This window comes from Anomaloglossus baeobatrachus, chromosome 7 (assembly GCF_048569485.1).
Source record: "Anomaloglossus baeobatrachus isolate aAnoBae1 chromosome 7, aAnoBae1.hap1, whole genome shotgun sequence".
Lineage (NCBI taxonomy): Eukaryota > Metazoa > Chordata > Amphibia > Anura > Aromobatidae > Anomaloglossus > Anomaloglossus baeobatrachus.
The window spans coordinates 140012256-140037846 of record NC_134359.1 but is presented as its reverse complement, the minus strand read 5'-3'; the positions used below and the strand labels follow the sequence as shown (position 1 = coordinate 140037846).

Here is a 25591-nt window from a genome sequence, read left to right as displayed (position 1 = left end):
CTTCCTCCAACCAGTCCTCTCCAGTGGGTGTCACAGTCCGGGTGGGCAGAGGAACAAGAAGGCAAATGGGGGGTATTTTCAAGAACACAAGTAAGTTTTTGGGTGGCCTCTGCCAGTCCTGAGGCCATGGTCCATAAACAACAAAGAGTAAGGGTGGGTTAAACTTAGGAAAGGGGGTAGCCGGGTTCTGCTACCTGTTTACTCCAACTTTTCATTTTGGTGAAGGTGACGGTGGGGGGCTTTTCATCAACAATCGCCCATTTCTTTGCTTTGAGGGCAAACCACCCTCGCTCTCCACAATGCCGGGTGTAGCTTACTAAGTCCCCGGGTTCCAGATCCCGATCTGGATGTCCAGTGGGCAAATGAGGTGCTACATCTCTCCAGGACACAAAAATATCGGCTTCCAGTCCCGGTAGATGAACCCCCACCCTTTTCAGGGGTCAAAGTGGTAGATCTGTCCTCTGTATGTCGTGTCCCTGACCCAGAAAGTGGCTTGCCGCAGTCAGTCTTTTTCCCGGTAGGTCCGGGCAATCACTCCAGCTCTCTTTTTCTCCCGAGCGGCTATCTCCCTGCGGAGCTGCTGCCGCTCCCAGTATTGGGTACGATTCCCGTGCTCCTCCTCCTGCTCAGGAACCAGGCCCGCTCGGATGCCCTCGGTGCCGGCTATAACCGGCCTCTCATGTTCCCGTGGGCCCTATCGATCAGCGGGCTGCTCCTCACTCTTACAGGAACACACCGGCTGCTCCTCAGCCGGGACGGGAAGCCTGGGAGCTATTGGCGCAGCAGCTGGAGTAAAGACAGGGAGGGGTGCCACCTGGGTAGCAGCCTGGCTTGGGGCTGGGACGGACGTCTTCAGTGGTGCGGCCAGGGGAGGGGCCGGGACGGACGTCATCAGCAGTGTGGCCAGGCTCAGGGCCAGGTCAGATGTCATCGACGGTGCGGCCAGGCTCAGGGCCGGGTCAGATGTCATCGGCGCTGCGGCCTGGCTTGGGGTCGGGTCAGATGTCATCGGCGGTACGGCTAGGCTCGGGGCCGGGTCAGATGTCATAGGCGCTGCGGCCTGGCTCAGGGACAGATTAAGTGCCGGGGTAGTGGTTAGGACAGGGCCGGAGGTCCCAGTAGCTGGATCCTCCTCCTTAGAGGCTACGGCTTCCGCTGCCGCAGGCTGAGGCAATGGGTCGGTCGGGACTTTGGCCGCGGGCAAGGGCGGTGAAGGAAGTGGCATGGTGGACGGGAGCGGGCTTGGTCCCTCAGCAGGGCAGGCCGGTTCCTGGGGAAAATAAGGGCATGGGTCTCCGCTTACCCGATCCTCAGAGGTTATCTCCACTTCACGCACCCGAATGGTTGCAGCCATGTCCTTCATCTCCGACTTCTACTCCGACAGCAAAAGGTAGACTTGGGCCCTGATTTTCCGACACATTCTCTTTGTCTGTTCCTCAACCCAGTCAGCGGTCCTGGTGACGGGACTTTCCGGGCACCGTCTGCTGGGCTGTGCTGACATCCTGCCGCCTCGGTGTCCAGGAACAGGTTTCTGCAGAGTCCTGGCGTCCCTGCACTTTATCAGCTCTGGTCACATGCCGCACTCTTGCCCTTCTCCTTGGTTTGTCAACAGCAATCTCCGGCTGCGTTCACAGGAAGGTTGGAGGAGCTTCAGACTTGCGCTCTTTTTGGGGATGAAGATGGTGAGGTTGTCCTTTTTTTGGCACAGAAATGGCAGGCAAGATGGCGGTGGTCCGAAAAATTTCAGCGTTTCTAGGGTCAACAGTCCAGGAAAGGCGCACTTCACCAAGGTTAGTGGATGGGTTAAGTATCCTGTTCGTGATTTCAAGTTGTTGAGGGCAGGGGGATGGACCACGGCAGGGAGAGCTGCTTGAGACGCTCGGATCCAGGTTTCGTGACGTTGGCTTGAGGAGAAGCCGGAGCCGGGCCTAAGCATCCGTCCGTCACCCGCAAGTGAAAAGGGGGGTAATTATATAGGGAAGGTTTTGTCAGTGACGCCACCCGTGGTGTGTGGTCACTGTTGGTGGCACCGCCACTGCCGCTGGAGGTGATGCCCGGGACCGATGGAGTGGGGCAGCTGGATGTTGTCCCCTCCACGGGTAGGGGAGGTGTTGTTCCGGGACCCCAATGCAGGTGGGATGGTGCTGGGGAGCGCAATCTGCAGGGTTGGACCGGATGGTGTTGGTGTACTCACAGTTTCTGAATAAATTCACACAGACTCCAGATGGTAAACCAAATTGCCAGTGACCGGTGACCTCCGGCAGATGTGTTCGGGTCCCACACCCTGGTACAGCAATCAGGGGTCCCTTCCTCCTGCATTTAAGGCCCCGTTAGACACACGATATATCTAACGATATGTCGTTGGGGTCACGTCGTTAGTGACGCACATCCGGGATCGTTAGAGATATCATACCGTGTGATACCACTGAACGACTGTGAACGAGCAAAAATACTCACCTTATCGTTGCTCATTGACACGTCGTTCATTTTCATAATATCATCCCACCTTCTCTGCACTGGTTGTTCATCGTTCCCGAGGCAGCACACATCGCTCCATGTGACACCCCGGGAATGATGAACACAGCTTACCTGCGTCCCGCCGGCAATGCGGAAGGAATGAGGTGAGTGGGATGTTATGCCCCGCTCCTCCGCTTCTATTGGCCGGCCGCTGTGTGACGTCGCTGTGAAGCCAAACGTCCCTCCCCCTTCAGGAAGAGGCTGTTCACCGCCCACAGCGAGGTAAGTACGTGTGACAGGGGTGACCGACTTTGTGCGACACGGGCAACAAATTGCCTGTAATGCATGAACGATGGGGGCGGGTGCGCTCGCACATGCGAACGCACGATAAATTGACGCTTGTAAAGTGGCCTTTAGTGTTTGTGTCCTTGATTTTAACTACTCCGCTTGAAATGGGGAAGTCCACTTCAGGTGATACTGTGTGTTGGGAGCTGTGGTCCTCGAGAACTGACCCATGGGATCTTAGCAGGCAATTGTGGAGCTCTATCCCCCTCGTTGGGCTTCCATCTCGCTCTATCTAGGCCTCCTGTGGGACAAGAACTGAAATCTTGTCCCCGGCTGGTCAATTAGTAAGGTACTTGAAGCTATCCTCGCTCTAGGGTCCAGGTACCCTGTCGTGCACGACTTCCGGACCGGATTCCCGCTGTCAATACCAGCGGGCTACAGCCCTGTCCCAGTCCACTTAAGGTTTCCCGCGACTGGATCTCTGTCGCCTGTGCCCCTGTCTGCCGAATGCCACCTAGTCAGTAGTCTGGTAGTCCAGGAGCTCCAACCCCTGACTACCCTGTCACTTCACACTCCTCTCACTTTCTCTGTCTCTCTTTGACTGACTTGTTCCCTCCCATTACACCTCAGAACCCCTAGGTGGGCGTCACCATCTGCTTGGCCCTGCCCACTGGTGTGTTCCTATTGTCATGGGGGGTGACTAGGCTTTGCTGGCTGGTGTTATGTACCTACATGTGGGGGTTGTGATGGAGGGTCAAGGAGGAGGTAATCCTGCACCTGGAAGAGGGGTGCAGTTGTGACGCCCTGGCCGGGCCAGGTAGTCACAAATAGGCCCCTGCACAACACCTTTCCCTCACAGGTGACATCAGCCAACCTTAAAACCCCAGTCACCCCCCTCAGGGCTAGATGGACACACCAGGGTGCGGAACCAGGAGGTTGGAAGATGCCCCCCAAGGAGTCTAGACAGCCCAGGGCGGGAAAACAGTTGAGAAGAGTAAAGTGGAGTTTAGAGTTCAAGTGGGAGAGGAACGTGGGCTGGAGCTGTGTCCAGCTCCAGCAGCGGTGAATACCCCAAGTGGAACAGAGCCAGGGTAGGAGCCCTGGTGCCACTGGCTAGGAGGCAGACGGCGGTCTCCGTCTGCAGGAGCCTGGAGGACGGCTCGGTGGAACCGAGGTGGACCGGGACAGGGTAGTGGTCTGCCGGTACCGACCCAGGGAACCGACTCGGAAACCGGAGCACACAGGGTGGTACTCGGACCCTGAAGCCGGGACCAGAAGCGACTGGAACCAGCTAATTAACCGATTGAGGCCAGGACTGGAGGTCCTGTCCCACCCAGAGGTCCTGTCCCTATTAGAAGACAACAGCCCAACGAGGGGGATAAACGGGCACCACCAGGGCTCGGAGATCCCACGGGCTAGCGTCTGCGGGCAAGGGCTCCTTAGGCCACATCAAGCTGGGAGCAGACTCCTGAAGTTGCAAGCACAGTCCACCATTCTAAAAAGGTGCAGGATAAAGACAGAGACCACCAGCCGGGTGGGGGAACCAGAATGCAGCCATCTGCGGGCACCGACCACGATCACCTTGGTTTACCAAAGACTCGTGTTTCCTTCAATAGGGAATACACCAGCACCCTGCGGTCGCCCATCTCCCTGCACCAACAAAGCACCCAACGGGTCCCGGGGCCACCATCCCTGCCCACGGAGGGGTTAACAACTTGCTACACAACATCTCCCCCGGGTGCCCCATAACTGGAGCGGCGGTATCCAAACTCACCACATACCGTGGGTGGCATCACGAACCTAGTACAGCCCAGCCCATACATATACGTCCTATATCCACCATCCCCCCAACCCTTTTCATTCGGAGTGTCCGAGGGATCCCCCTGGTCTGGAGACCCTCGAGCCACCCACCGGAAGGCCCGGACCCGAGCAGCGGCAGGCTGCCGGCACGGGGGCGGCACACAGTCATCTGTGACACCCTGATTTTGTCAGGGCATCACAATTCCACCCTTACTGACCAGACTAAACCCCTGTTCTGGGAACACAGGTCCACAGTCCTCTTAAGAGCCGGACCCTGCATGTCCGAGATCAAAGGGTTGACCTTTAGGATCTTGATTTAATAGAATATTTTGGCCTCTTGTCTGTAGCTCCTCCTGGGGACTCTCCTACCCTCCTTACATATCCTGTCCTATATATACCCTATCCTTCTCCTTTCTCCTAACCCTTGGTCTGCCTAACCAGTTCCCAGGACAGCTATCACTACCACATTGCCACTTGATGGCCATTTACAAAATACACAGTACACTTTAATACATCTGACAAAACCTTTGGTGTGCCGACTACGTCTGCAGGGGGGGAAGCGTAGCCTTGACCCCCTACATCGGGTACGAACTCTGTACTTCGCAGTTTGGGTTCACTCATCCCAAATCTTAAATTAAAAATGTCACTGTAGTGATAATGATAGCTGCCTTAAAGGGAATCTGTTATGAGGTTTTTGCTACTTACTGTATACTGAGAGTAAAAATATACATTTAAAACATACCTTTTAATAGTTAATTCTAAAAAAATGAAAATAGAAATTCCATTATTGATACAAACCGTAGGAACAAATAAGTGGCCAAGCCTGTCAGAAAAAGGGTAGGGGAGGGGAGACCTCGCTATTGCCCTAATCTTATCCTAAAAAGCCCTTCTTGGCAATGAAGATTTTATGCACCCTAGGGTTCATGTAGTGCCCCCGTTCTGGTTTACCCTATACACCCTCCTCTTTCCCTACCAGTCTTATTAAAGTGCAGTGTGTTTTTAAATAAAATTCTTATTAATTATCCTTTACTACGTCCAGGTGAAGGTCTATCCCTCACTTAGACCAAACCTCACAAGGTATCTCACTAGACTTTCAGTTGGATATAACCATATGTTCAGTACTCTGCTGCCCAGACCTTTATATATAGATTTTAAATATAGAGGCCACTATCATCAATTCATATAGATATTGATACAAGTAAAATATATCTTTGTACCGTGTTAGCCAGTAGAGATAAAAAAAATTGTTTAAAAGAACAGAGAGTCCTCAGTGGTTGATACCTTTTAATGGCTAACTGAAAAGATGGTAATAATTGCAAGCTTTCGAGACTACTCAGGTCTCTTCATCAGGCATGGTATAACACAAAATCTGAAGAGTCACATATTTATACACAACAGGACTTAGAATAGTGCAGTAAAAAAAAAAAAAAAAAAAAAAAAAGGAACAAGTTATATGAAACAGAACTATCTCTATGGCAGGGGGCAAACTGTTGTGGGGCCATAAATACTGCTGCAGTTCAGTGTGAAAGTTTTATTGTCCTTTGATAAGGGTCTGGTCCAGGGCTGGGACACAAGTTATATGAAACAGAACTATCTCTATAAGTTATATGAAACAGAACTATCTCTATAAGTTATATGAAACAGAACTATCTCTATAAGTTATATGAAACAGAACAATAAAACTTTCACACTGAACTGCAGCAGTATTTATGGCCCCACAACAGTTTGCCCCCTGCCATAGAGATAGTTCTGTTTCATATAACTTGTTCCTTTTTTTTTTTTTTTTTTTTTTTACTGCACTATTCTAAGTCCTGTTGTGTATAAATATGTGACTCTTCAGATTTTGTGTTATACCATGCCTGATGAAGAGACCTGAGTAGTCTCGAAAGCTTGCAATTATTACCATCTTTTCAGTTAGCCATTAAAAGGTATCAACCACTGAGGACTCTCTGTTCTTTTAAACAATTTTTTTTATAGATATTGAGTTAGTTAAATACTCATCTCACTCGAAGACACCACAACTATCAGTTAGTATGAGTATCATCAAACACCGCTGTAAGGTGAACTATAGGTAATAATAGCAACCTATTTTGCTCATCTAATTCAACGTGTTTCCCCCTCCTTTGGGTTCATCAGGAGTGATGGATGTAACAAAATTTCCATCAGGTTGTGATATCAGGTTGTGATGCCTCAGACTCAACAGTGAAATATTGGTCCACTCTATATTAAGGCAATAATCAGCTATTAATATAGCTACAAGCTCAAAAAAATTATGTTTAGTGGAATTATACAGCACTTGTTCATCTATTTACTGCTACTTCATAGTCACAGTGATTGCTGCATATCCTTAGCATATTAGCAGTGATAGTGTGGAATAGCCCTTTTAGGTGAGTCACCCAGAATTCTCATCCTTCATGGCCACAGGGATAAGCCAATGCCCCCAAAAATAGGGTGGTGAAAAATCAATCAATACATCTAAAACTACCATCTGCTAATGTGCCGTCCCGTGCCAGCAGCCGGTGCTGCTCGGATCCGGGGCCTACGGTACGGCTCGAGGGGTTCCCCGGACCCGGGGGTCTTGCGGTCACTCCGAATAAAAGGGGGACGTATTTGTACGGGATTGATTGTAGAATGTCTGTGACGCCACCCATGGTGTGTGGTGAAGTGGGACACCACCACTGCTGTTGTGGGATTCCCCAGGGAGGTGTAATGGCAGCCGGATGTTAACCCCTCCGTGGGTAGGGATGGTTGCCCCAGGGCCCAGTGTCTCTGTGCAGGGTAAGGCGACGGCAGGGGCCCGCACACCCAGATGTACCAGGGGATAGTTGGTTACTCACTATTGAATGAATCACACGAGTCTTTTGGTAAACCAAGGTGCTGGTGGCCGGCCGGTTGTACTCTGGTCCCCCACCCGGGCTGGTGGTCGCTGTCCTTTCCTCTGCACTGTTTTTGTGGGCTGCCTGGTTTGGAACTCAGGAGTCTGCTCCCGGCTTGGTGTGTGCCTAAGGAGTCATGCCTGCAGACGCTGACCCGTGGGATCTATGGGCCCTGGTGGTTGCCATATCCCTATCTGTGGGTGGTTGTCTTCTTTCGGGACTTTGTTTGGGACAGGACCTATAATCCTGCCCTCAATCGGTTAATTAGCTAGGCTGCTGGTTTCGGTCCTGGCTTCAGGGTCAGAGTACCCCCTCTGTGCACGGTTTCCGGTCGGGGTCTCCGGTGTCGGTACCGGTGGGCTCCAACCCTTCTCCAGTCCTCCTCGGATCTGCTGGGCCGTCTTCCTGTATTCTGCTGATGGAGACCACCGTCTGCCATCTAGCCAAGGCACCAGGGCTCCGACCCTGGCACCGTTCACCTTGAACTTCCTCTGCTGGAGCTACATTTAGCTCCAGCCCACACTCCTCTCAACTCGAACTACAAACTTGTCTGCTTGTTTTCCTGCCCCGGGCTGTCTAGACCCCTAGGTGGGCGTTCCCTAACCGCCTGGTCCCACCCACTGGTGTGCCTTTCTTGCCCTAAGGGGGGGTGACTAGGGTTTCAGGTCGGCTGTGTGTTACCTAGGTGAGGGAAGGTATTGTGTGGGGGCCTATTTGTGACTACATGGTTTTGCTAGGGTGTCACACTAATACTGCATAAAGTTTGACTGGGAGTATAAGGCTGTGTGCGCACGTTGCTTTTTTTCATGCATTTCTACAGCGTTTTGAGCTGCAGCGTTTTAATGCAAAATTGCATGCGTTTTGATTTCCAGGCAAAGTCTATGGAAAATAGGGCTTTCTTGTGCGCTCGATGCATTTAAAAACGCTGCGTTTTAGTTGTGGAAAATTTGTCAAAATCCCTGCGTTTGAAGAAGCAACATGTCAATTGTTTTTGCCATTTTGGCAGCGTTTTAATAACATTAAAGTCAATGAGAAAAGTCTAAACGCATATTTTTCACGAAAGAATGCGTTTCACTTGCTTGTTACTAGCGATCTGCATGTGTTTTTGACATAATAAACGCAGGTCTTTCGGTCTCTCTCTCTGTCGGTCGGTCTCTTTCTCTCTATCTCTCTCTCTGTCCATGTCGGTCTCTCCCTCCCACCCCTTCTCTCATACTCACTGATCCACGATCACCGGCGCGGCGTTGCACGGCGTTCACACTGTGGTGGCTTCTCCTCTTTTGAAAATTCCGGCCGCTCATTAATCAATCTCGTATTCCCTGCTTCCCCCGCCCACTGGTGCCTATGATTGGTTGTAGTCAGATACGCGCCCCACGCTAAGTGACAGCTGTCTCATTGCAACCAATCACAGCCGCCGGTGGGCGTGTCTATATCGAGCAGTAAAAAAATAAAAAAAATAATTAAAAAAAAAAACGTGCGGTCCCCCCAATTTGGATACCAGCCAGGGCAAAGCCACACGACTGAAGGCTGGTATTCTCAGGATGGGGAGCTCCACGTTATGGGGAGTCCCCCAGCCGAACAATATCAGCCAGCAGCCGCCCGGATTTGCCGCATCCATTAGATGTGACAGTCCCGGGACTTTACCCGGCTCATCCCGAATTGCCGTGGTGTGGTGGCAAACAGAGTAATAAGGAGTTAATGGCAGCAGCCCATAGCTGCCACTAAGTCCTAGGTTAATCATGGCAGGCATCTCTCCAAGATACCTTCCATGGTTAACCTGTAAGTGAAAGTAAATAAACACACACATTCACACACCCACATCCAAAAAATCCTTTATTTCTAATGAAAGACAAAAAAACTAACTTTTTCACCACTTTATTAACCCCTTAAAAACACATACAGGTCCGACGTAATCCACGCAAGGTCCCACGACGCTTTCAGCTCTGCTAGGAGCGGCAGTAGAACACCGCCACTCTTGTCAGCTCCATGTAGCAACTGAAATGAGTCGCCCAATCAGCTGTGTTGTCACTGCGGTTACTGGCGGCCACCGCTCTCAGGTGGAGGACTGCTGCTGTGGCCGCGAGTAACCTGAGTGAAAGCACAGCTGATCGCGTTGCTCACTGCAGTCACTCAGGGGATTTATGATCACAGATGAGTCCTTCACGTGTGACCACAAATCAAGCCGCGGCACACGCACACGGCCGCGCGATCACAATGAAGTCGGGTGAAGTTCATCTGAGTTCATTCTGATCGCGCGGCTCTGTCTCGCAGCCAGCCATGCTCTGTTTGACGGTGCGGTCCCACTCGGCTCTGCTGCAAGTCTATGGGGATGCTGCAGAGCACTGTCAAAAATGTACGATCTGGATGCTTTTCCCACTCTGTCTATGGCAGAGCAAGCATCCAGAACGCATGAATTCTCCAGGAATGTGCGCACATTGCGTTCTGCCGAATGCATCTCAGAACGAAGCTTTTTCGGCTGCGTTCTGAAACGCACATGCAGTGACTTACACGCTGCGAAATTGAACGCAACGTGAACACACAACCTTAAGCGGGCTTTACACGCTACGATATCGTTAATGATTTATCGTCGGGAGTCATGTTGTTTGTGCTGCACATCCAGCATCATTAACGATATCGCAGTGTGTGACACTTATGTGTGACCTAAAACGATCGCAAAAGCGGCCAAAATCGTTTGTTGCGGAGATGTCATCCTAAAACAAAAAATCATTCTCTTCTAATTAGCGATGTTATTCCTCGTTCCTGCGGCAGCACACATCGCTGTGTGTGACACCGCAGGAGCGAGGAACATCTCCTTACCTGCCTCCACTGCAAATGCGAAAGGAAGGAGGTGGGCGGGATGTTTACGTCCGCTCATCTCTGCCCCTCTGCCTCTATTGGACGGCTGCCGTGTGACGTCGCTGTGACGTCGCACGACCCGCGCCCTTAGAAAGGAGGCTGATCGACGGCCAGAGCAATGTCGCAGGACAGGTATGTCCGTGTGACGGGGGTATAAGACTCAAACAACATAGATTCAAATGACATAATAGTCTTGCTGCAAACAGCATCTGTACCCCCATAGTGCACAGTCATATATACGTATATGCTAGGAGACCAGTCCAGATGATGAAATCTCCTTGGTTGCTCCAAACGATCCTCCCTCTTAATACATTCAAGCGCACTGCGTTCCAGCGTACGTTCCAGGTGCCTGCACTCCATCAACCATGTCATACACTGCATCGCAGCACCAGATTTCACATCATGACAAAAATTACCCCCTCCCCAGTATGTGTGACGCCCTGGACCCCAGGGGTCACAGGTAACAACACCTACCACATTACACACACACCCCCATCCCTTGTGAGGACACACCCATCACCCGAAAGGGAGACCTGATGCCTCCCTCAGGGCCAGTAGAGCACACCAGGTGGGTGGAGTCAGGCAGAAAGGCACACCCACCGAGGAGACTACGGTCCTGAGGCAGGAAATAAAAACAGTTTAGGTTTGGAGAGAGTTGTGACAGGAGGAGGAAAGAGGAGCAGAGCTGTCAGGGACCCGGGTTAGAGCCTTGGATCCCTGTAACGTCAGTCAGGCAGACGGTGGTGGCCGCCTGCAGGAGTACTGGTGTATGACTGGTGAAACCGTAGGAACTGGGCCAGGGTTGGAGCCCGCTGGCCCTGAACCGGGGAGTCAACCGTTTACCGGAGCACCAGAAACTGGGTACTCAGACCCCATCCTAGCTTAGAAGCCACTGAGTGTAGGCAAATTAACTGATTGCAGTCTGGACCTCACGGGTTCATCCTCACCCAAAGTCCTGAAAGAAGGCAACAGCCCACCGATACCGGGTGAGAGCCACCGCCAAAGGCCAAACATCTGATGGGCCAGCGCCTGCAAGCAACCGAGGGCTCTTCCGGCAGCTAAACGCCGGGGAGCGGGCTACCACTGTCCAGGCAGGGGAGCCAAAAATCAAAACCTTGCACCCTGACAACATGATTTTCTGTCCCACTGGGCCCCGGGACACACTGCCCCTACCCACGGAGAGGCTAACATCCAAGCTGCGCCTTCAACACCGATCCTGGGAGCCCCCTTCACTCCAGCCACAGCGGTGGTGCATCCCGTCACTACGACCCATGGGTGGCGTCCCGACCCGTCCAACGACAACGCGGCCCCCGGCTGCACCCCTCGGCCCACACCACTACCCCACTGCCTCCCCTTAACAGAGCGACGTGGCCCCCGGTTCGGAGGCACTCGAGCCACCGACAAACCCGAGCCCGGACCTCGAGTGGCTCAGCCCGGCAAGTGGAGCGGCCGAGCCCCTCTCAGGGTGGTATACATCGACTTTTCTGGCATCACGAACAGGATCCAGACAGTCCACTTACCTGAGGAAGTGCGCCTTAGAAGTGTCCGTCAGCGGCGTCCTGCCGAAAAAGTTGAAGTTCCGCCATCTTGGCGCAAAAGTTTCCCGCTCGAGTCGTCTTCCCCGAGCAGTGAAGGCGCGAAAGTGAAGCCCCGTCCCCAAAGGAAGGGTGCGGAGAGAAAACCAAGGGGGAGGCGGGCAGAGAGACTGCCGGATGTGACCAAGAAGATAATAAGGCAGGGACTCCAGGACCCTGTATCCGTTCCGTTCCTGGACCCCATCGGTGTAGAAGAAGCATGTCCGCCCCGTCCGAGCAGCTTGAGGGTTTGGAGCCCGCGCCTGTAACCGCGGCATGGATAGAGCCCGGACAGCAGAGATTTGTCAGCGCCACCAGAGCCAGATACGCCTTCTGATGGAGCAGTGGACCGCCGAGGTGGAGGAGCTGGCTGCGAGCGCCCAGGTGTATGAGATGGAGGCCGAGTTGGAGGAGCTGGTGAGTGACCCACCCCTCTATGTCCCACAGGGACCGGCCGCTGTGGCCGAGGGACCCGGTCTACCCCTGGCCCCTATACGGTCTCCGCCGTCGCCCGTGGGAACCGCCACTGCAGGTCTGCCCGGCCCACTGCCCCCTGCCATGGCAGCGGGACCCGAAACGCCTATTCAGGAAGGTCCGGAGGTCGGGGTGGCTGAAGGAGCAGCAGGCCCGGAGGTTACAGCAGCTGACGGCAACCTGCTTGATGCCGAGGGAAAGATGGCCCCAGCGGCCCGCCTGGTCCAGATGGGAGTGATGCCTGACCACACGGAGACAGAAAGCAGTGGCTCTGGGCCTGACACAGAACCGGTCTCAGGATCAGAGGAGGCAGATGAAAATCACCTTACCAGCAGTGCCCCAGCGGCCACTTACATCCCGCGAAGCTGTGGGAATGGATACCGGATGGCCCTTTCCCACCATGCCTGTTGCATGCTGGAAATGTTTGAGGCGGAGGTTGAATCCGCGTCGGAGGAAGAGCTGGAGTAAGATGGTAGCCCGTGAGCTAAAAAGGACCCGTCCCCATTGGGACTTGTGTTTGACCTCCGTTTAACCATGTTGCGTGAGTGACTGCTCATGGACAAGGCCATGGACTTGCTGGCCACCCAAAAACTTTTGGGCTTGTAAATATTGTCCCCTTCCTGCCCCTTTTAACATGCCTTCCCGTTCCGTTAGCCTCCGGAGAGGCAGATTGGAGGTAGGACCCGCAGCAGAGCAGGCTGGGGTCCGGTCACCACCGGGACCGGTGACCATCCTCCGGGTAGCCCTTCAGCAACTGCCGGGTGCGTCGCACCGTACCCGTTCCCGCCTGGGTGATCTAGCCATGTTCCTGTTTCCGGACTGGGGAAAAGGGGTGCTGCCCATTTCTTAGGGGCAGCATCAAGGCTAGGTTGTTTGGGTGGGAAAGGCGGAAGGACATGAACCCGTTTCGTTAATAAAGTCATGCAACGTTAAAGGAAAATGCCTCCCGTTATGGGAAGACCTACAGAAATATTATATTTTGTAAAAATGTTATTATAATTGTAAATGTTTCCTATTTTTACAGTTAAAAGAAAAATAAAAATAAACCGGAGTTGGTCGGGCAGCCCGCGGACGGTCTGCATTAAACCAAGGGGGAATGTGATGCCCTGGACCCCAGGGGTCACAGGTAACAACACCTACCACATTACACACACACCCCCATCCCTTGTGAGGACACACCCGTCACCCGAAAGGGAGACCTGATGCCTCCCTCAGGGCCAGTAGAGCACACCAGGTGGGCGGAGTCAGGCAGAAAGGCACGCCCACCGAAGAGACTACGGTCCTGAGGCAGGAAATAAAAACAGTTTAAGTTTGGAGAGAGTTGTCACAGGAGGAGGAAAGAGGAGCAGATCTGTCAGGGACCCGGGTTGGAGCCTGGGATCCCTGTAACGTCAGTCAGGCAGACGGTGGTGGCCGCCTGCAGGAGTACCGGTGTACAACCGGCGGAACCGTAGGGACCGGGCCAGGGTTGGAGCCCGCCGGCCCTGAACCGGGGAGTCAACCGTTTACCGGAGCACCAGAAACCGGGTACTCAGACCCCGTCCTAGCTTAGAAGCCACTGAGTGTAGGCAAATTAACTGATTGCAGTCTGGACCTCATGGGTTCATCCTCACCCAAAGTCCCGAAAGAAGGCAACAGCCCACCGATACCGGGTGAGAGCCACCGCCAAGGGCCAAACATCCGACGGGCCAGCGCCTGCGGGCAACCAAGGGCTTTTCCGGCAGCTAAACGCCGGGGAGCGGGCTACCACTGTCCAGGCAGGGGAGCCGAAAATCAAAACAAGAGGTGCAAGGGAAAGGGGGCCACCATCAGCCTCACAAGGGACACAAGCAGCCGGCTGAGGGACCCGACCATACCCGAACTTTGGTTTACCAGTGACTCTGAGTGTGAATTAATAGTGAGCACACCAGTGCCATCCGGGCACAACACCACACCGCAGCACGGCACCTTGCACCCCGACAACATGATCGCCTGTCCCACCGGGCCCCGAGACACACCGCCCCTACCCACGGATGGGCTAACTTCCAAGCTGCGCCTTCAGCACTGATCCTTGGAGCCCCCTTCACTCCAGCCGCAGCGGTGGTGCATCCCGTCACTACGACCCATGGGTGGCGTCACGACCCGTCCAGCGACAACGCGGCCCCCGGCTGCGCCCCTCGTACCACCCCACCACCCCACTGCCTCCCCTTAACAGAGCGACGTGGCCCCCGGTTCGGAGGCGCTCAAGCCACCGACAAACCCGAGCCCGGACCTCGAGCGGCTCGGCCCGGCAAGTAGAGTGGCCGAGCCCCTCTCAGGGCGGTACACATCCGCACCCTGCGCATGAGCCCGATATGTTGGGATGAGCCCATGACACGCCTACTACCCCACAATTAGTTGCAACCAAACTATTAGTCTCAGCTCAGAAGCTGCCGATCGCGGGGCAGGCATTCACATCGCCAATGTGACGCCCTGGACTTTCCAGGTCATCCCAGGTAGCCACACAATAACACTACACACCCCTTCCCAGTTAGGTAACATCAGTCAAACTTAAAAGCCTTGTCACCACCCTCCAGGTTTGATGTCCACATCGGGGGGGTTGGAGCCAGGCGGTTGGCTCCACCCACCGAGGAGTTCACAGGCCTGGAAGCGGGAACCCAAGTAGTCTAGTAAAGTCTAGCTCAGGCTCTGGAAGAGTCAGGTTTAAGTTCATGGATTGTCCTGTGTCCAGGCTGCCCAGAGACTACCAGGTGGCTGGGTCGTCGCCCAGTTGCCACTGGCAAGGAGGCAGACGGTAGTGGCTGCCTGCAGGAGACTGGGAAAATGACCGGTGGAATCGTAAGGGACCGGGACAGGGTAGTGACCTGCCGGAACCGAACTGGGGAGCCAACTGGATACTGGAGCACCTGGCAGGGTACTCAGACCCCGAACTAGGCTAGAAGCCACCACCATAGTCAAATTCACTGATTGCGGTCTGAACCTCAGGGGTTCATTCCCACCTAAGTCCCGATTGAAGGCAACAGCCCAACCATTCCGGATAAGTGCCACCGTCAAGGGCAAGAGATCCAAAGGGCCAGTGTCTGCGGGCAAACGGGCTCCTACAACAGATACACATCGGGGAGCGGACTGCCGGTGTCTAGGCACAGGAGTCAAGATTCATACACAGAGGTGCAGGAGGAAGGCGGGCACCACCAACCTAATCTGGGAAAAGCTGCAGCTGGCTGCGGGCCCCGTTTATCACTCACGTTTGGTTTACCAGTGACTCCAGTGTCTTGTGTCAGAGTGAGTACACCAGTGCCATCAGGCACCGCGCAGCGCTGCACCGCAACACTATACCCTGCACCTGGGCCCTGACTCGCGGGACCCCGGGACCAACATCCCCTACCCACGGATGGGTCAACACCTAGCTGCACTACTACACCGCTCCCGGGGGCCCCCACACCTTCACCGCAGCGGTGGTGTCCACAATCACCACAATCCGTGGGTGGCGTTGTGAAGCCCCACAGGTGTTGTATCGGTGCATACCTTCAGGGACTCCACGTAGCTGGTGCTGGTCACAGGTAGGGAATCTTCGGTTTTGATCGTGACGCCACTCTCAGTATTGCGGCCAGTAGGGACCGCCACTGCAGGTTGAGGGTCGCCTGGGGCTGATGGTATGTGCAGTCAGTTGGAATAGCCTCCTGAGAGTGAGGCAAGCCCCAGGGCCCGATGTAGGTGCGTAGTACCACAAGGCGCAGAATAACTCCACACAGGCAGAATGTCTTTCAGGGTTTTTACTCACTTCAGGTGGCAGGGTGAGTAACCCGGGCGTAGCTGAGATGAACCAGATGGGAACCAGGTATCCTTCAGGCTGACTTTATGAGGGTGACTACTGACTCGCCTTCCTTAGCCCTTGGTGGTTTGGGGTGACCCCGACTTTTAGTCCCTATGGGGGTCGCCCAGGGAAGATGCTGCAGCCTCTCTCCCCCTTTTGTTTGCCGTTTGCTTGTTCCCCGGACCAGGCCACTCCAGCTTCTTGCCTCCTGTGACCTATGGGCCCTCACTGCGGTTACGTGGCTGCGGCTTTTGTGGTGTTGTGGTGTGGGCTTTGAGAGCCCCACACCGGCAGGTTTAGCAGAAGAAAGCTGGATCTATCTTCGCTTCGGGATCTGCCGCCCGGTTGGGCCTGGTGCTCTCTAGCAGTCTCCTTACTTCCCACTCCGTGCTTTCTCTCTAGCTGAAGCTGGCTTTCAGGCAGCACTCCTAGTTGACCGTTCTCCCCCGTCGGTAGCCACTGCGCGGGCGCTGTTAGACAGCATCAACCCCACAGGTCTGCTCCTCACTGAGCCCTATGGAGTTCTCCTCTAACTGACTCACTGCTCCTCCTCTCCTGTTCTTGCCTACGCCACCTAGCAACCAGATTCTCTTACCACACCCCTTGAGAAGAGATGGAGGCTTTTGGCCCCCTCCACTATTCCAGTGAAGGTCAAGGCTTTTCCCCCTCCTGGGATCCCCAGGGGTCCTCTCATGGGTACATGTGTGAGACCTGATCACTATGCGCCTGTGTACCACACCCCTGTCAGCCTTCTGGATTACCTGTGTTGTACTGTCCCCAGCATGGGTGCAGTACTCAGTGGTGCCTGACCAGGTCAGGGGCGCCACATTCCCCCTTAGTTATCACCAGCACGTCCTCGGGCTGCAAGACAACATTTTAAAATGCATAAAACATTAAAACATGTAAAACATTTTTTTAAAAGCACCAGGTACCATACATCACCACCCTCCACCCACAAGTCCGTTAACCCACCCAAAACCCTTTCACGTTGGCCGCGGCTTCAGCCACTTCTGGCAGGATGTAGAGGCGGCTTACATGGGCTGGTGGTTTCAGGGTATACCTGGCCTGGTGGATCCGCGCCTTCAGCCTCTTCTGGCAGGATGCAGAGGCGGCCTCCACAGTTGGTGCTGACCAGGTACCCTCTTTGTGGTGGTGAGCCAAGGCCCCATAAACAGGCGTGCTCTCTGGTTGCAGGTGAGCCAAGGCCCTATATACGGACGGGCTCCTCCTGGTTGCAGACGAGCCAAGCCCCTAAACAGGCTGACTCTGGTGGCGGTGGTGCCCTCTGGTGTAACTATTTACACTGCGAGAGTTTGTGGCTATAGCCAGTTCATAGCCTTAAGGTTTATGGTTTTTCTCACAATAGTTTTTGTGGGCACATGCTTAAACGTGAACGTTGCAAAACAAACTTTTTCAAAACTTTAACTTTCTTTACTTTACTTTACTTTACTTTACTCCTCTTTACCAGGGCTTGATCCTGTATGGCGGTGGCACCTGCTGCTTTCCTGCTCTTTATCGTCGTCTGTGGTCGTCTCATCCGTAGGTTCTTTTTCTCTGCTTTGTCTTCCTTCTCTTTCTTTAGGACTTTGTGTTACGTCCAGGGCATACAATCCTCTTTCACCTTGGTGCATAGTAAACTGGACTGAATCTCCCATCTTTAGATTTCTGCCAGGGTGTCCTCTGGGCAGATTAGCTCTGACGTCTCTCCGATTGACAAATATCCCTTCTTTGATACCAGGTGCTACAATGAATCCATATCCACTTCTCAGATTGAAATCCTCTACTACTCCTCTGAAAAGGGGTCCTCTGGCCTGGGCTTTGGACCTTCTCAGGGCTCGTTTTTCTTGCAGGTCTCTGACGGTGACTTCTCTCTGCTCTGGAGATGACGGTGCAGAGGATAGTTGCGTTCTGTTGCGGTGTGTCTTACGGGCTGGATTCTGTAGGGTGCAGCTCACAAACTCCCAGGTAAGGCTTTTGGGCAGTTCTTCTTCTGCAGATGGTGTCAGGTCTTCCTCATCCCAGCGAGAATAGGGCAGCATCTCTGGCTCTGGGTATGGCTCTGGAGTCAGCCTCTCAGCTTCCTGGCCTCCTCCCCCCCTTAGTTCTTCCTGGCACTCCTTGGGTAGCAGTGCTGGGGATGGACTTCTTTCTGCCGGCCCAGGTGGGGAACTCTTTGCCGTGGTTGCTGCAGGAGCTGTCGGGATACTCTTCGGGGTGTGCGGAGGGAGCATGTACCGCTCCACCATCTCCCGTGGGAACTTAGCTTCCAGGTCGGCTTTTAGCTGCCAGTATGCGGAGTCCTCACCTACCAGGGATGGCCTAGCAGGGACTTCCTGAACCTGGGGAGCCTTGTCTGCTCTGGCCTTGCGGGCCGGGGTAAATGGTACGTCAGCCTTGTCTTGGCGGGCCGCGCCTGTCATGGCGGCGGCCTGGTCTTGGCGGGCCGCGCCTGGCATGGCGGCGGCCTGGTCTTGGCGGGCCGCGCCCTGTATGGCGGCGGCCTGGTCTTGGCGGGCCGCGCCTGGCATGGCGGCGGCCTGGATCGGCGTCGCAGCTGTGATGGGGTCTGTGCAGGCTGGGCTGGGCATCGCTGCAGGGACCGGGTCTTGGTGGGCCGAGCAGGGCATCGCTGCGGCGGCCGGGGCTTGGCGGGCCGAGCAGGGCATCGCTGCGGCGGCCTGGGCTTGGCGGGCCGAGCAGGGCATCTCTGCGGCGGCCTGGGCTTGGCGGGCCGCACCTGGCGTGGCTGCGGCCTGGTTCAGCGTCGCCGCGCCGGGCGCCTCTTCAGGGACCGCGGACGTGGCCGTAGGGGTCGGGGCACTTGCGCTAGCCGGGGCATCACTCGACTCACCCATCGTTGGCAGCATCGGGGTCTGAGTTGTCACCGTCCGATCTGGCACTCGGTGCGCGGCTCTCTCCTCGTAGGCCCGAACCGCCGCGGTCATCCATAGGAACTCCTCGCGTCCCTCTCTGATCAGCCTTCCGACCCTGGCTTCCAGTTGATCGCAGAACTCGGCGAGCTCCCGACACCACCAGGCAGCGGAGCCTGGCTCTGAGTCTCTGCTCTCAGACGCCATCTTCCTTAGCAAGCTGCTGGCTTCTCTCCTGCTCCGCCGTCTCCGGACGCTTCCGCTCTCTTTGCTGGCAAGCTCAGAACTCCGCAGGGGATCTCTGGGTAGCCACACCTCTTTGTGGGCGGTAACTTCTCCCAGCGCGGGCTGCTGTTGTTTTTCAGCGCGCTTTTCATGGTGGCAATATGGCGGCGCTTCCAATTTTTCAAGCGGACCGCCTAGGCACATGGTCACCTGTCTGAACAGGTCTAGTCCTTATCCTGTTCGTGACGCCAGATGATGTGAAGTCCCACAGGTGTTGTATCGGTGCATACCTTCAGGGACTCCACGTAGCTGGTGCTGGTCACAGGTAGGGAATCTTCGGTTTTGATCGTGACGCCACTCTCAGTATTGCGGCCAGTAGGGACCGCCACTGCAGGTTGAGGGTCGCCTGGGGCTGATGGTATGTGCAGTCAGTTGGAATAGCCTCCTGAGAGTGAGGCAAGCCCCAGGGCCCGATGTAGGTGCGTAGTACCACAAGGCGCAGAATAACTCCACACAGGCAGAATGTCTTTCAGGGTTTTTACTCACTTCAGGTGGCAGGGTGAGTAACCCGGGCGTAGCTGAGATGAACCAGATGGGAACCAGGTATCCTTCAGGCTGACTTTATGAGGGTGACTACTGACTCGCCTTCCTTAGCCCTTGGTGGTTTGGGGTGACCCCGACTTTTAGTCCCTATGGGGGTCGCCCAGGGAAGATGCTGCAGCCTCTCTCCCCCTTTTGTTTGCCGTTTGCTTGTTCCCCGGACCAGGCCACTCCAGCTTCTTGCCTCCTGTGACCTATGGGCCCTCACTGCGGTTACGTGGCTGCGGCTTTTGTGGTGTTGTGGTGTGGGCTTTGAGAGCCCCACACCGGCAGGTTTAGCAGAAGAAAGCTGGATCTATCTTCGCTTCGGGATCTGCCGCCCGGTTGGGCCTGGTGCTCTCTAGCAGTCTCCTTACTTCCCACTCCGTGCTTTCTCTCTAGCTGAAGCTGGCTTTCAGGCAGCACTCCTAGTTGACCGTTCTCCCCCGTCGGTAGCCACTGCGCGGGCGCTGTTAGACAGCATCAACCCCACAGGTCTGCTCCTCACTGAGCCCTATGGAGTTCTCCTCTAACTGACTCACTGCTCCTCCTCTCCTGTTCTTGCCTACGCCACCTAGCAACCAGATTCTCTTACCACACCCCTTGAGAAGAGATGGAGGCTTTTGGCCCCCTCCACTATTCCAGTGAAGGTCAAGGCTTTTCCCCCTCCTGGGATCCCCAGGGGTCCTCTCATGGGTACATGTGTGAGACCTGATCACTATGCGCCTGTGTACCACACCCCTGTCAGCCTTCTGGATTACCTGTGTTGTACTGTCCCCAGCATGGGTGCAGTACTCAGTGGTGCCTGACCAGGTCAGGGGCGCCACAGCGTCACAAACTATAATTTCAAACCAAACACCCAAATTCCCGCGTGTAGCGCCAAATCCCTTGCAGAGTGACGTGACCCCCGGGTCCGTGAGAGGCTCGAGCCACCACCTGTGGTACGAGCACGGATCCAAGCAGCTCGGCGGTCGCAGCCGAGGCTGCGGGGCAGTACACCAGCAGCCCACCTAGCCAGGGATACAGTATACTCATACAAAGATCGATGACACTCACATGTATTGCATGCTGCAATATGTCCAAAGTAAGGGTACTCTTAAAGTTTGTTTTTTATATGCATGCTCTATGGGTACATAGCTTGTCCTTATTGTTACAGACCGTACAGCACCCAGGTCCGAGTCACATCATTAGATATACAGAGTTATGTGCTCAGTCATTTATCAACATTATATCTCATATTCATTTCCTTTGGTACTTGCAGGGCCACATCTCATGTGACCCCCACAAGTTAGAAATATATGTGCAGCAATTTATTCATATCCACACAAGTATAAATACAGGGAGTTATAAAAGCATCCTATTATTTACTATGAGACAATATTCTAAAGGAGTAATTACATATACTTCAATTCATACTTATTATTTCAGTTCATAATTCATAATGTGATTACATATAATTCAGTCCATCATTGCCACAATCAATCCTTGTTCAATATTAATGAGCTTTTCAGATAATATAATATAGACATATTCCATCGTTCATCATGATATTCATTTATGAATACCCTTCCAAAGTAGTTCTCATATCCTAGAAACTTATATCATCCTTTCCCGTGATGGCCTCCCAATATACAACAAAAAGAGGAATAAAATGCGCTTAAAAAGTCATATATAAATAAAAAATGTATTGTAAAAAATGTCATCTTGTTCCGCAAAAAACAAGCCACCATACAGCTCCATCAGCGAAAAAATAGAAAATCTAAAGCTCTCAGAATACAGCAAAGCAAAAACTATTTGTTTCCATAAAATTGGTATTATGGTATAAAAGCAGAAAAACATAAAAAAAAGTGGTATCATTGTAATGGTACTGACTAGTGATGGCCGAACCCCCCAATGTTCGGGATTGGGAGACTCGCCCGAGCTTTTTGTAACGTTCGCGTTTAGGGCTGGAGATAATGCGAACTTGTGTCTGAACTCCGACCTTGGATTTTTCAGTTATGGGATGGGATGGAGGAGCTGTAAAATCAAGAATATAGTTAATAATAAACATTATCATTATACTTACCAGTCTCGCGACGCGTCTTGCACACCTGCTATCTCCCGGCCGCTTTTGCTTCTGGGTCCAATCATTACCTTTCGACGGTATACACTGCACTGTTTGTCACTCTGCAGTCTTCGAGTTTTTTTCGGCCATGTTCGGGGTGACGTCAGTGTTCACCCGAGTCCATGGCTTAGCCACAGACTCGATTGAACTTTGACTGTAACTGTGTGTGTCAGCCTGCTTCTCGCTCTGTAGAGATGCTTGTCTGTACAGAGCGATGAAGCAGAGCTGACATTGCTCTCCCTGTGGACTATGTCGCGTTGAACAAAGGATTTTTTTTAATAATAAAGATGGAGTCTCTAAATTTTTTTTTTTGTTTCATTTCTAATAAAAAAAGATTCTATGTAATGTGGGGGTTGTTTTACTGTTTACTAAAAATTTATGGTGGCCATGTCTAATTTGGTATGACACCGTGAATTTTGGCCTCAGTACCAGCTGATAATTCAAAGCTGGCCCTAACCCCTTTATTACTCAGCATGCCACCACCATCAGTGCCGCTGGACAAGCCGGATAAAGTGCCAGAAAATAGCGTTTCTATGAATGAGCCATTTTCTGGGGTGGCTGGGGGCTGTAATTTGCAGCGGGGGAGGCCCAGACAGCTTGAGCCACCCTGCACTGAGGATTCCAGTCCCCTGCTACCTGGTTTTACCTGGCTGACCATCAAAATATTGCGGGAGCCTGCGCAATTTTTTTAAAACTTTTTTTAAATAATTAAAAAAAAAATATTAGGCTTTGCTGAATTTTGATTGCCAGCCAAGGTAAAGCCAGGCTGCGGGTGGGGGGGGGGCATCTCATAGCCATCTGCTTTATCTGCACTGAGAATCAAAATACAGTGAAGTCCATTAATTTTTTTTAAGTATTTAAAAAAATAATTTAAAAAAAAATGGGATTCTAAGAGTGGTAAGGGCCAAGCATCCTGGGCCCCCCACGCTAAAAAACGCTGTTTTTTAGTGCCATTTACAGGTGCTTTACCCGGCTCCTCCAGCAGCCTTGATGGAGGTGGCACACTGGGTAATAAAGGGGTTAATACCAGCTTTGTATTCTCAGCTGGTACTAAGCCCAAAATTCATGGTGTCACACCAAATTAGAAATGACCACCATGAATTTCTAGTAAACAGTAAAAAAAGCACAACACATAGAAACATTTTTTTTTATTAGAAATAAAACAAAAAAAATTGAGAGACTCCATCTTTATTATAAAAAAATCTTTAGTCTGACATAGTCCACAGGGAGAGCAATGTCAACTCTGCTTCATCGTTCTGTGTAGGGCGAGAAGTAGGCTGACAGTGATAGTCAAAGTTCAATCGAGTCCATGGTTAAGCCATGGACTCAGGTGAACCCTGACGTCACCGCAAACACAGCTGAAAAAATCCGAAGACTGCCGAGTGACAAGCAGTGCAGTGAAAATTAATGATCTGATGCAGAAGCAGAAGTGGCTGGGAGATAGCGGGTCTGCAGAACGTATAGCGGGACTGGTAAGTAAAATCATAATGTTTTTTAATAAAATACTTTTTTTACAGCCTCTGTACCCGAAGTGAACCTGAACTGCAACATGGTTTTCCCAATATGTGTTTGTTATGGATCCAGATCTTTACAGATTAGGTTTGCCCATCCCTAGTACTGACCTGAAGAATAAAGCTGTCTGATCACTTTTACCACAAGGTGAAAGGCGTAAAAAATAAAATAAAATAAACAATAGCTGAATTGTTGCTTCTTCTTCACAAACAGCAGAACAGAAAGACAACCAAAAAATATTATGTGACCCAAAATGGTGTTAATAAAAACTCCATCTCATCCGACAAAAAACAAGCCCCCACATGACTCTATCGGCAAAAAAATAAAAAAAAGCTATAGCCTTGAAAATTTGGTGAGGTAAAAAACCTTTATTTTGTAAAAAAGCGTTTTTTAGCATGTTAGTAGCCAAACCTAAAAAAAACTATGCAAGCCTGGTATGACTGTAATCATACTGACTGGAGAAATAAAGTCATCTAATCAATTTTACCGCACCATGTACTGCATTAAAAATACATGAATAAAGCCAATTCTTCAACTGCTGTTGATTTGTTAATTCTGCCTCCCAAATATCGCAGTACGGTGTGGCTTACATTTATGCTGTTCTCTATGCTGAGCTTCTAAACCACAGATTACATGTAAATTTCTGAGAATCATGATTCAGATAAAATTCAAAATGGAAAATTCACTTTAATGAGGCAAAGGAAGTCACTTTGAACTCCCATCTGGCCTGTGGTCTAGTGATGTTCATCTTTTTATGCATCATTTTAGACATGCACATGTTTTCTGCCCCTAAACTCTGGCCGCGTTTCCAAAAATGCTTTTTTATAGCATTCTTTGCTTATTGATAGGCTTGTAATACTGTTTGATGTAAGGATGTGTAAAATCAGTTCAGGAGGTGTGGACTCTGGCAGAATTCAGACATGCATGGTGCCATGTTTTTTTTTCATTTTTCTTAACTTCATTTGTGGATGTTGCTGCAGCCAATCACGGCACAGCAAACATCCACAAGGTTCAGAGAGAAGGGCTTCTGTGATTGGCTGCCCAAGTCACATTTCTGTATGCATATAAATCATTGACATGTTGCCTCAGCGCCATTTTGTGAATGTGAAATGTTAGGGAAGCTTCTGTCAATGGAGCTGCTAGACAGTGAGCTTAGAATGGGGTTTAAAGCTAGGTAGTTCAGATATATTTGAGAGCATTACTGTAGTTTACAATAGGAAAATGCAGGGAAAGGTCTGGGTGCCACAAATCGGTACATTTAATGATCGAAATAGGGATTGGTACTTGTAGTGCCTGCTAAAGAGTTGCCAGTGAAGCATTTAAACAAGAATTGCTACGTAGCACTGACTGCTGAAAGGTATGCAAACACAGTCATACGTCTTGTTACATGATAGTGCGTGGCCTAAAGTAATAGCAAGTGAAGTATCTAAAAAGTGGTTGTTGGCAATTTTAATTGCCTGGTCAAAAGTCTGCTAACACCGCTATAGGTATTGTTGCTTGTTAGTGCCTGGCCTAAAAAGGTGGTAAGGAAGTATCTAAAAGGTGTATCTTTGCAACCTAAATTGCCAGCTCTAAATTATGCAGTTATGCCTGCAAAAAAATTGCTGTTGAACATGCTAAAAAGGTCTTCTTGGCACTTCATGGTGTCTGCTCAAAATTACACAGCAAAATGCATTTCTAGGTAGTGGTACTTTTTAGAACCTTCACAATATTGCCAACTGAGGTAGGAAATAAATAGTTTATCTTTTGTGTCAGGTGTGTGACAGGTGTGGGTATAGGGTTGCGAAACATCTGTTTCAAAGGTGAAGGGTACATTAACCATGAGTGGTAAATCACAATGAGGTTGTCGTGGAAGGGGAATAAGCAGGGTGTTGGAGGTGTACGTGTGGGAAGTTCTGTTAGTCAAAGGTCTAGTGATCAAACACCAGTTCATCATATCCCAAGAGAAATGAGAACAACTTCTGTTACTTGCCAGTCTAGTCCACTAGATTTCTTTGGCAGCCGCACATCGCTTCAACTTCGAAATGATGCTGATAAACAGCAGATGCTCGAGTGGATAGCAAACGTTGCTTCAAGTTACCTGTCCTCCTTCTCCTCCACCTCAACATCACACCAGAGGTGCCAAATCAATTACACTTGTTTACGCCCACATCACAAATCTCCAAGCGGCAAACTAACTGTGGGGA

General features: G+C 51.9%; 1 protein-coding gene across 1 annotated transcript in view; it reads left to right on the top strand.

The window, feature by feature from the left end:
* The first annotated feature begins 12124 nt into the window (after nt 1–12124).
* The window catches only part of LOC142246642 (gamma-crystallin 2-like), a 47176-nt gene continuing 33709 nt past the window's right edge, over nt 12125–25591 (top strand). Inside the window, exon 1 of the mRNA XM_075319709.1 lies at nt 12125–12265. Coding sequence (XP_075175824.1) covers nt 12125–12265 — 141 coding nt within the window. The remainder of the gene's footprint in view (nt 12266–25591) is intronic.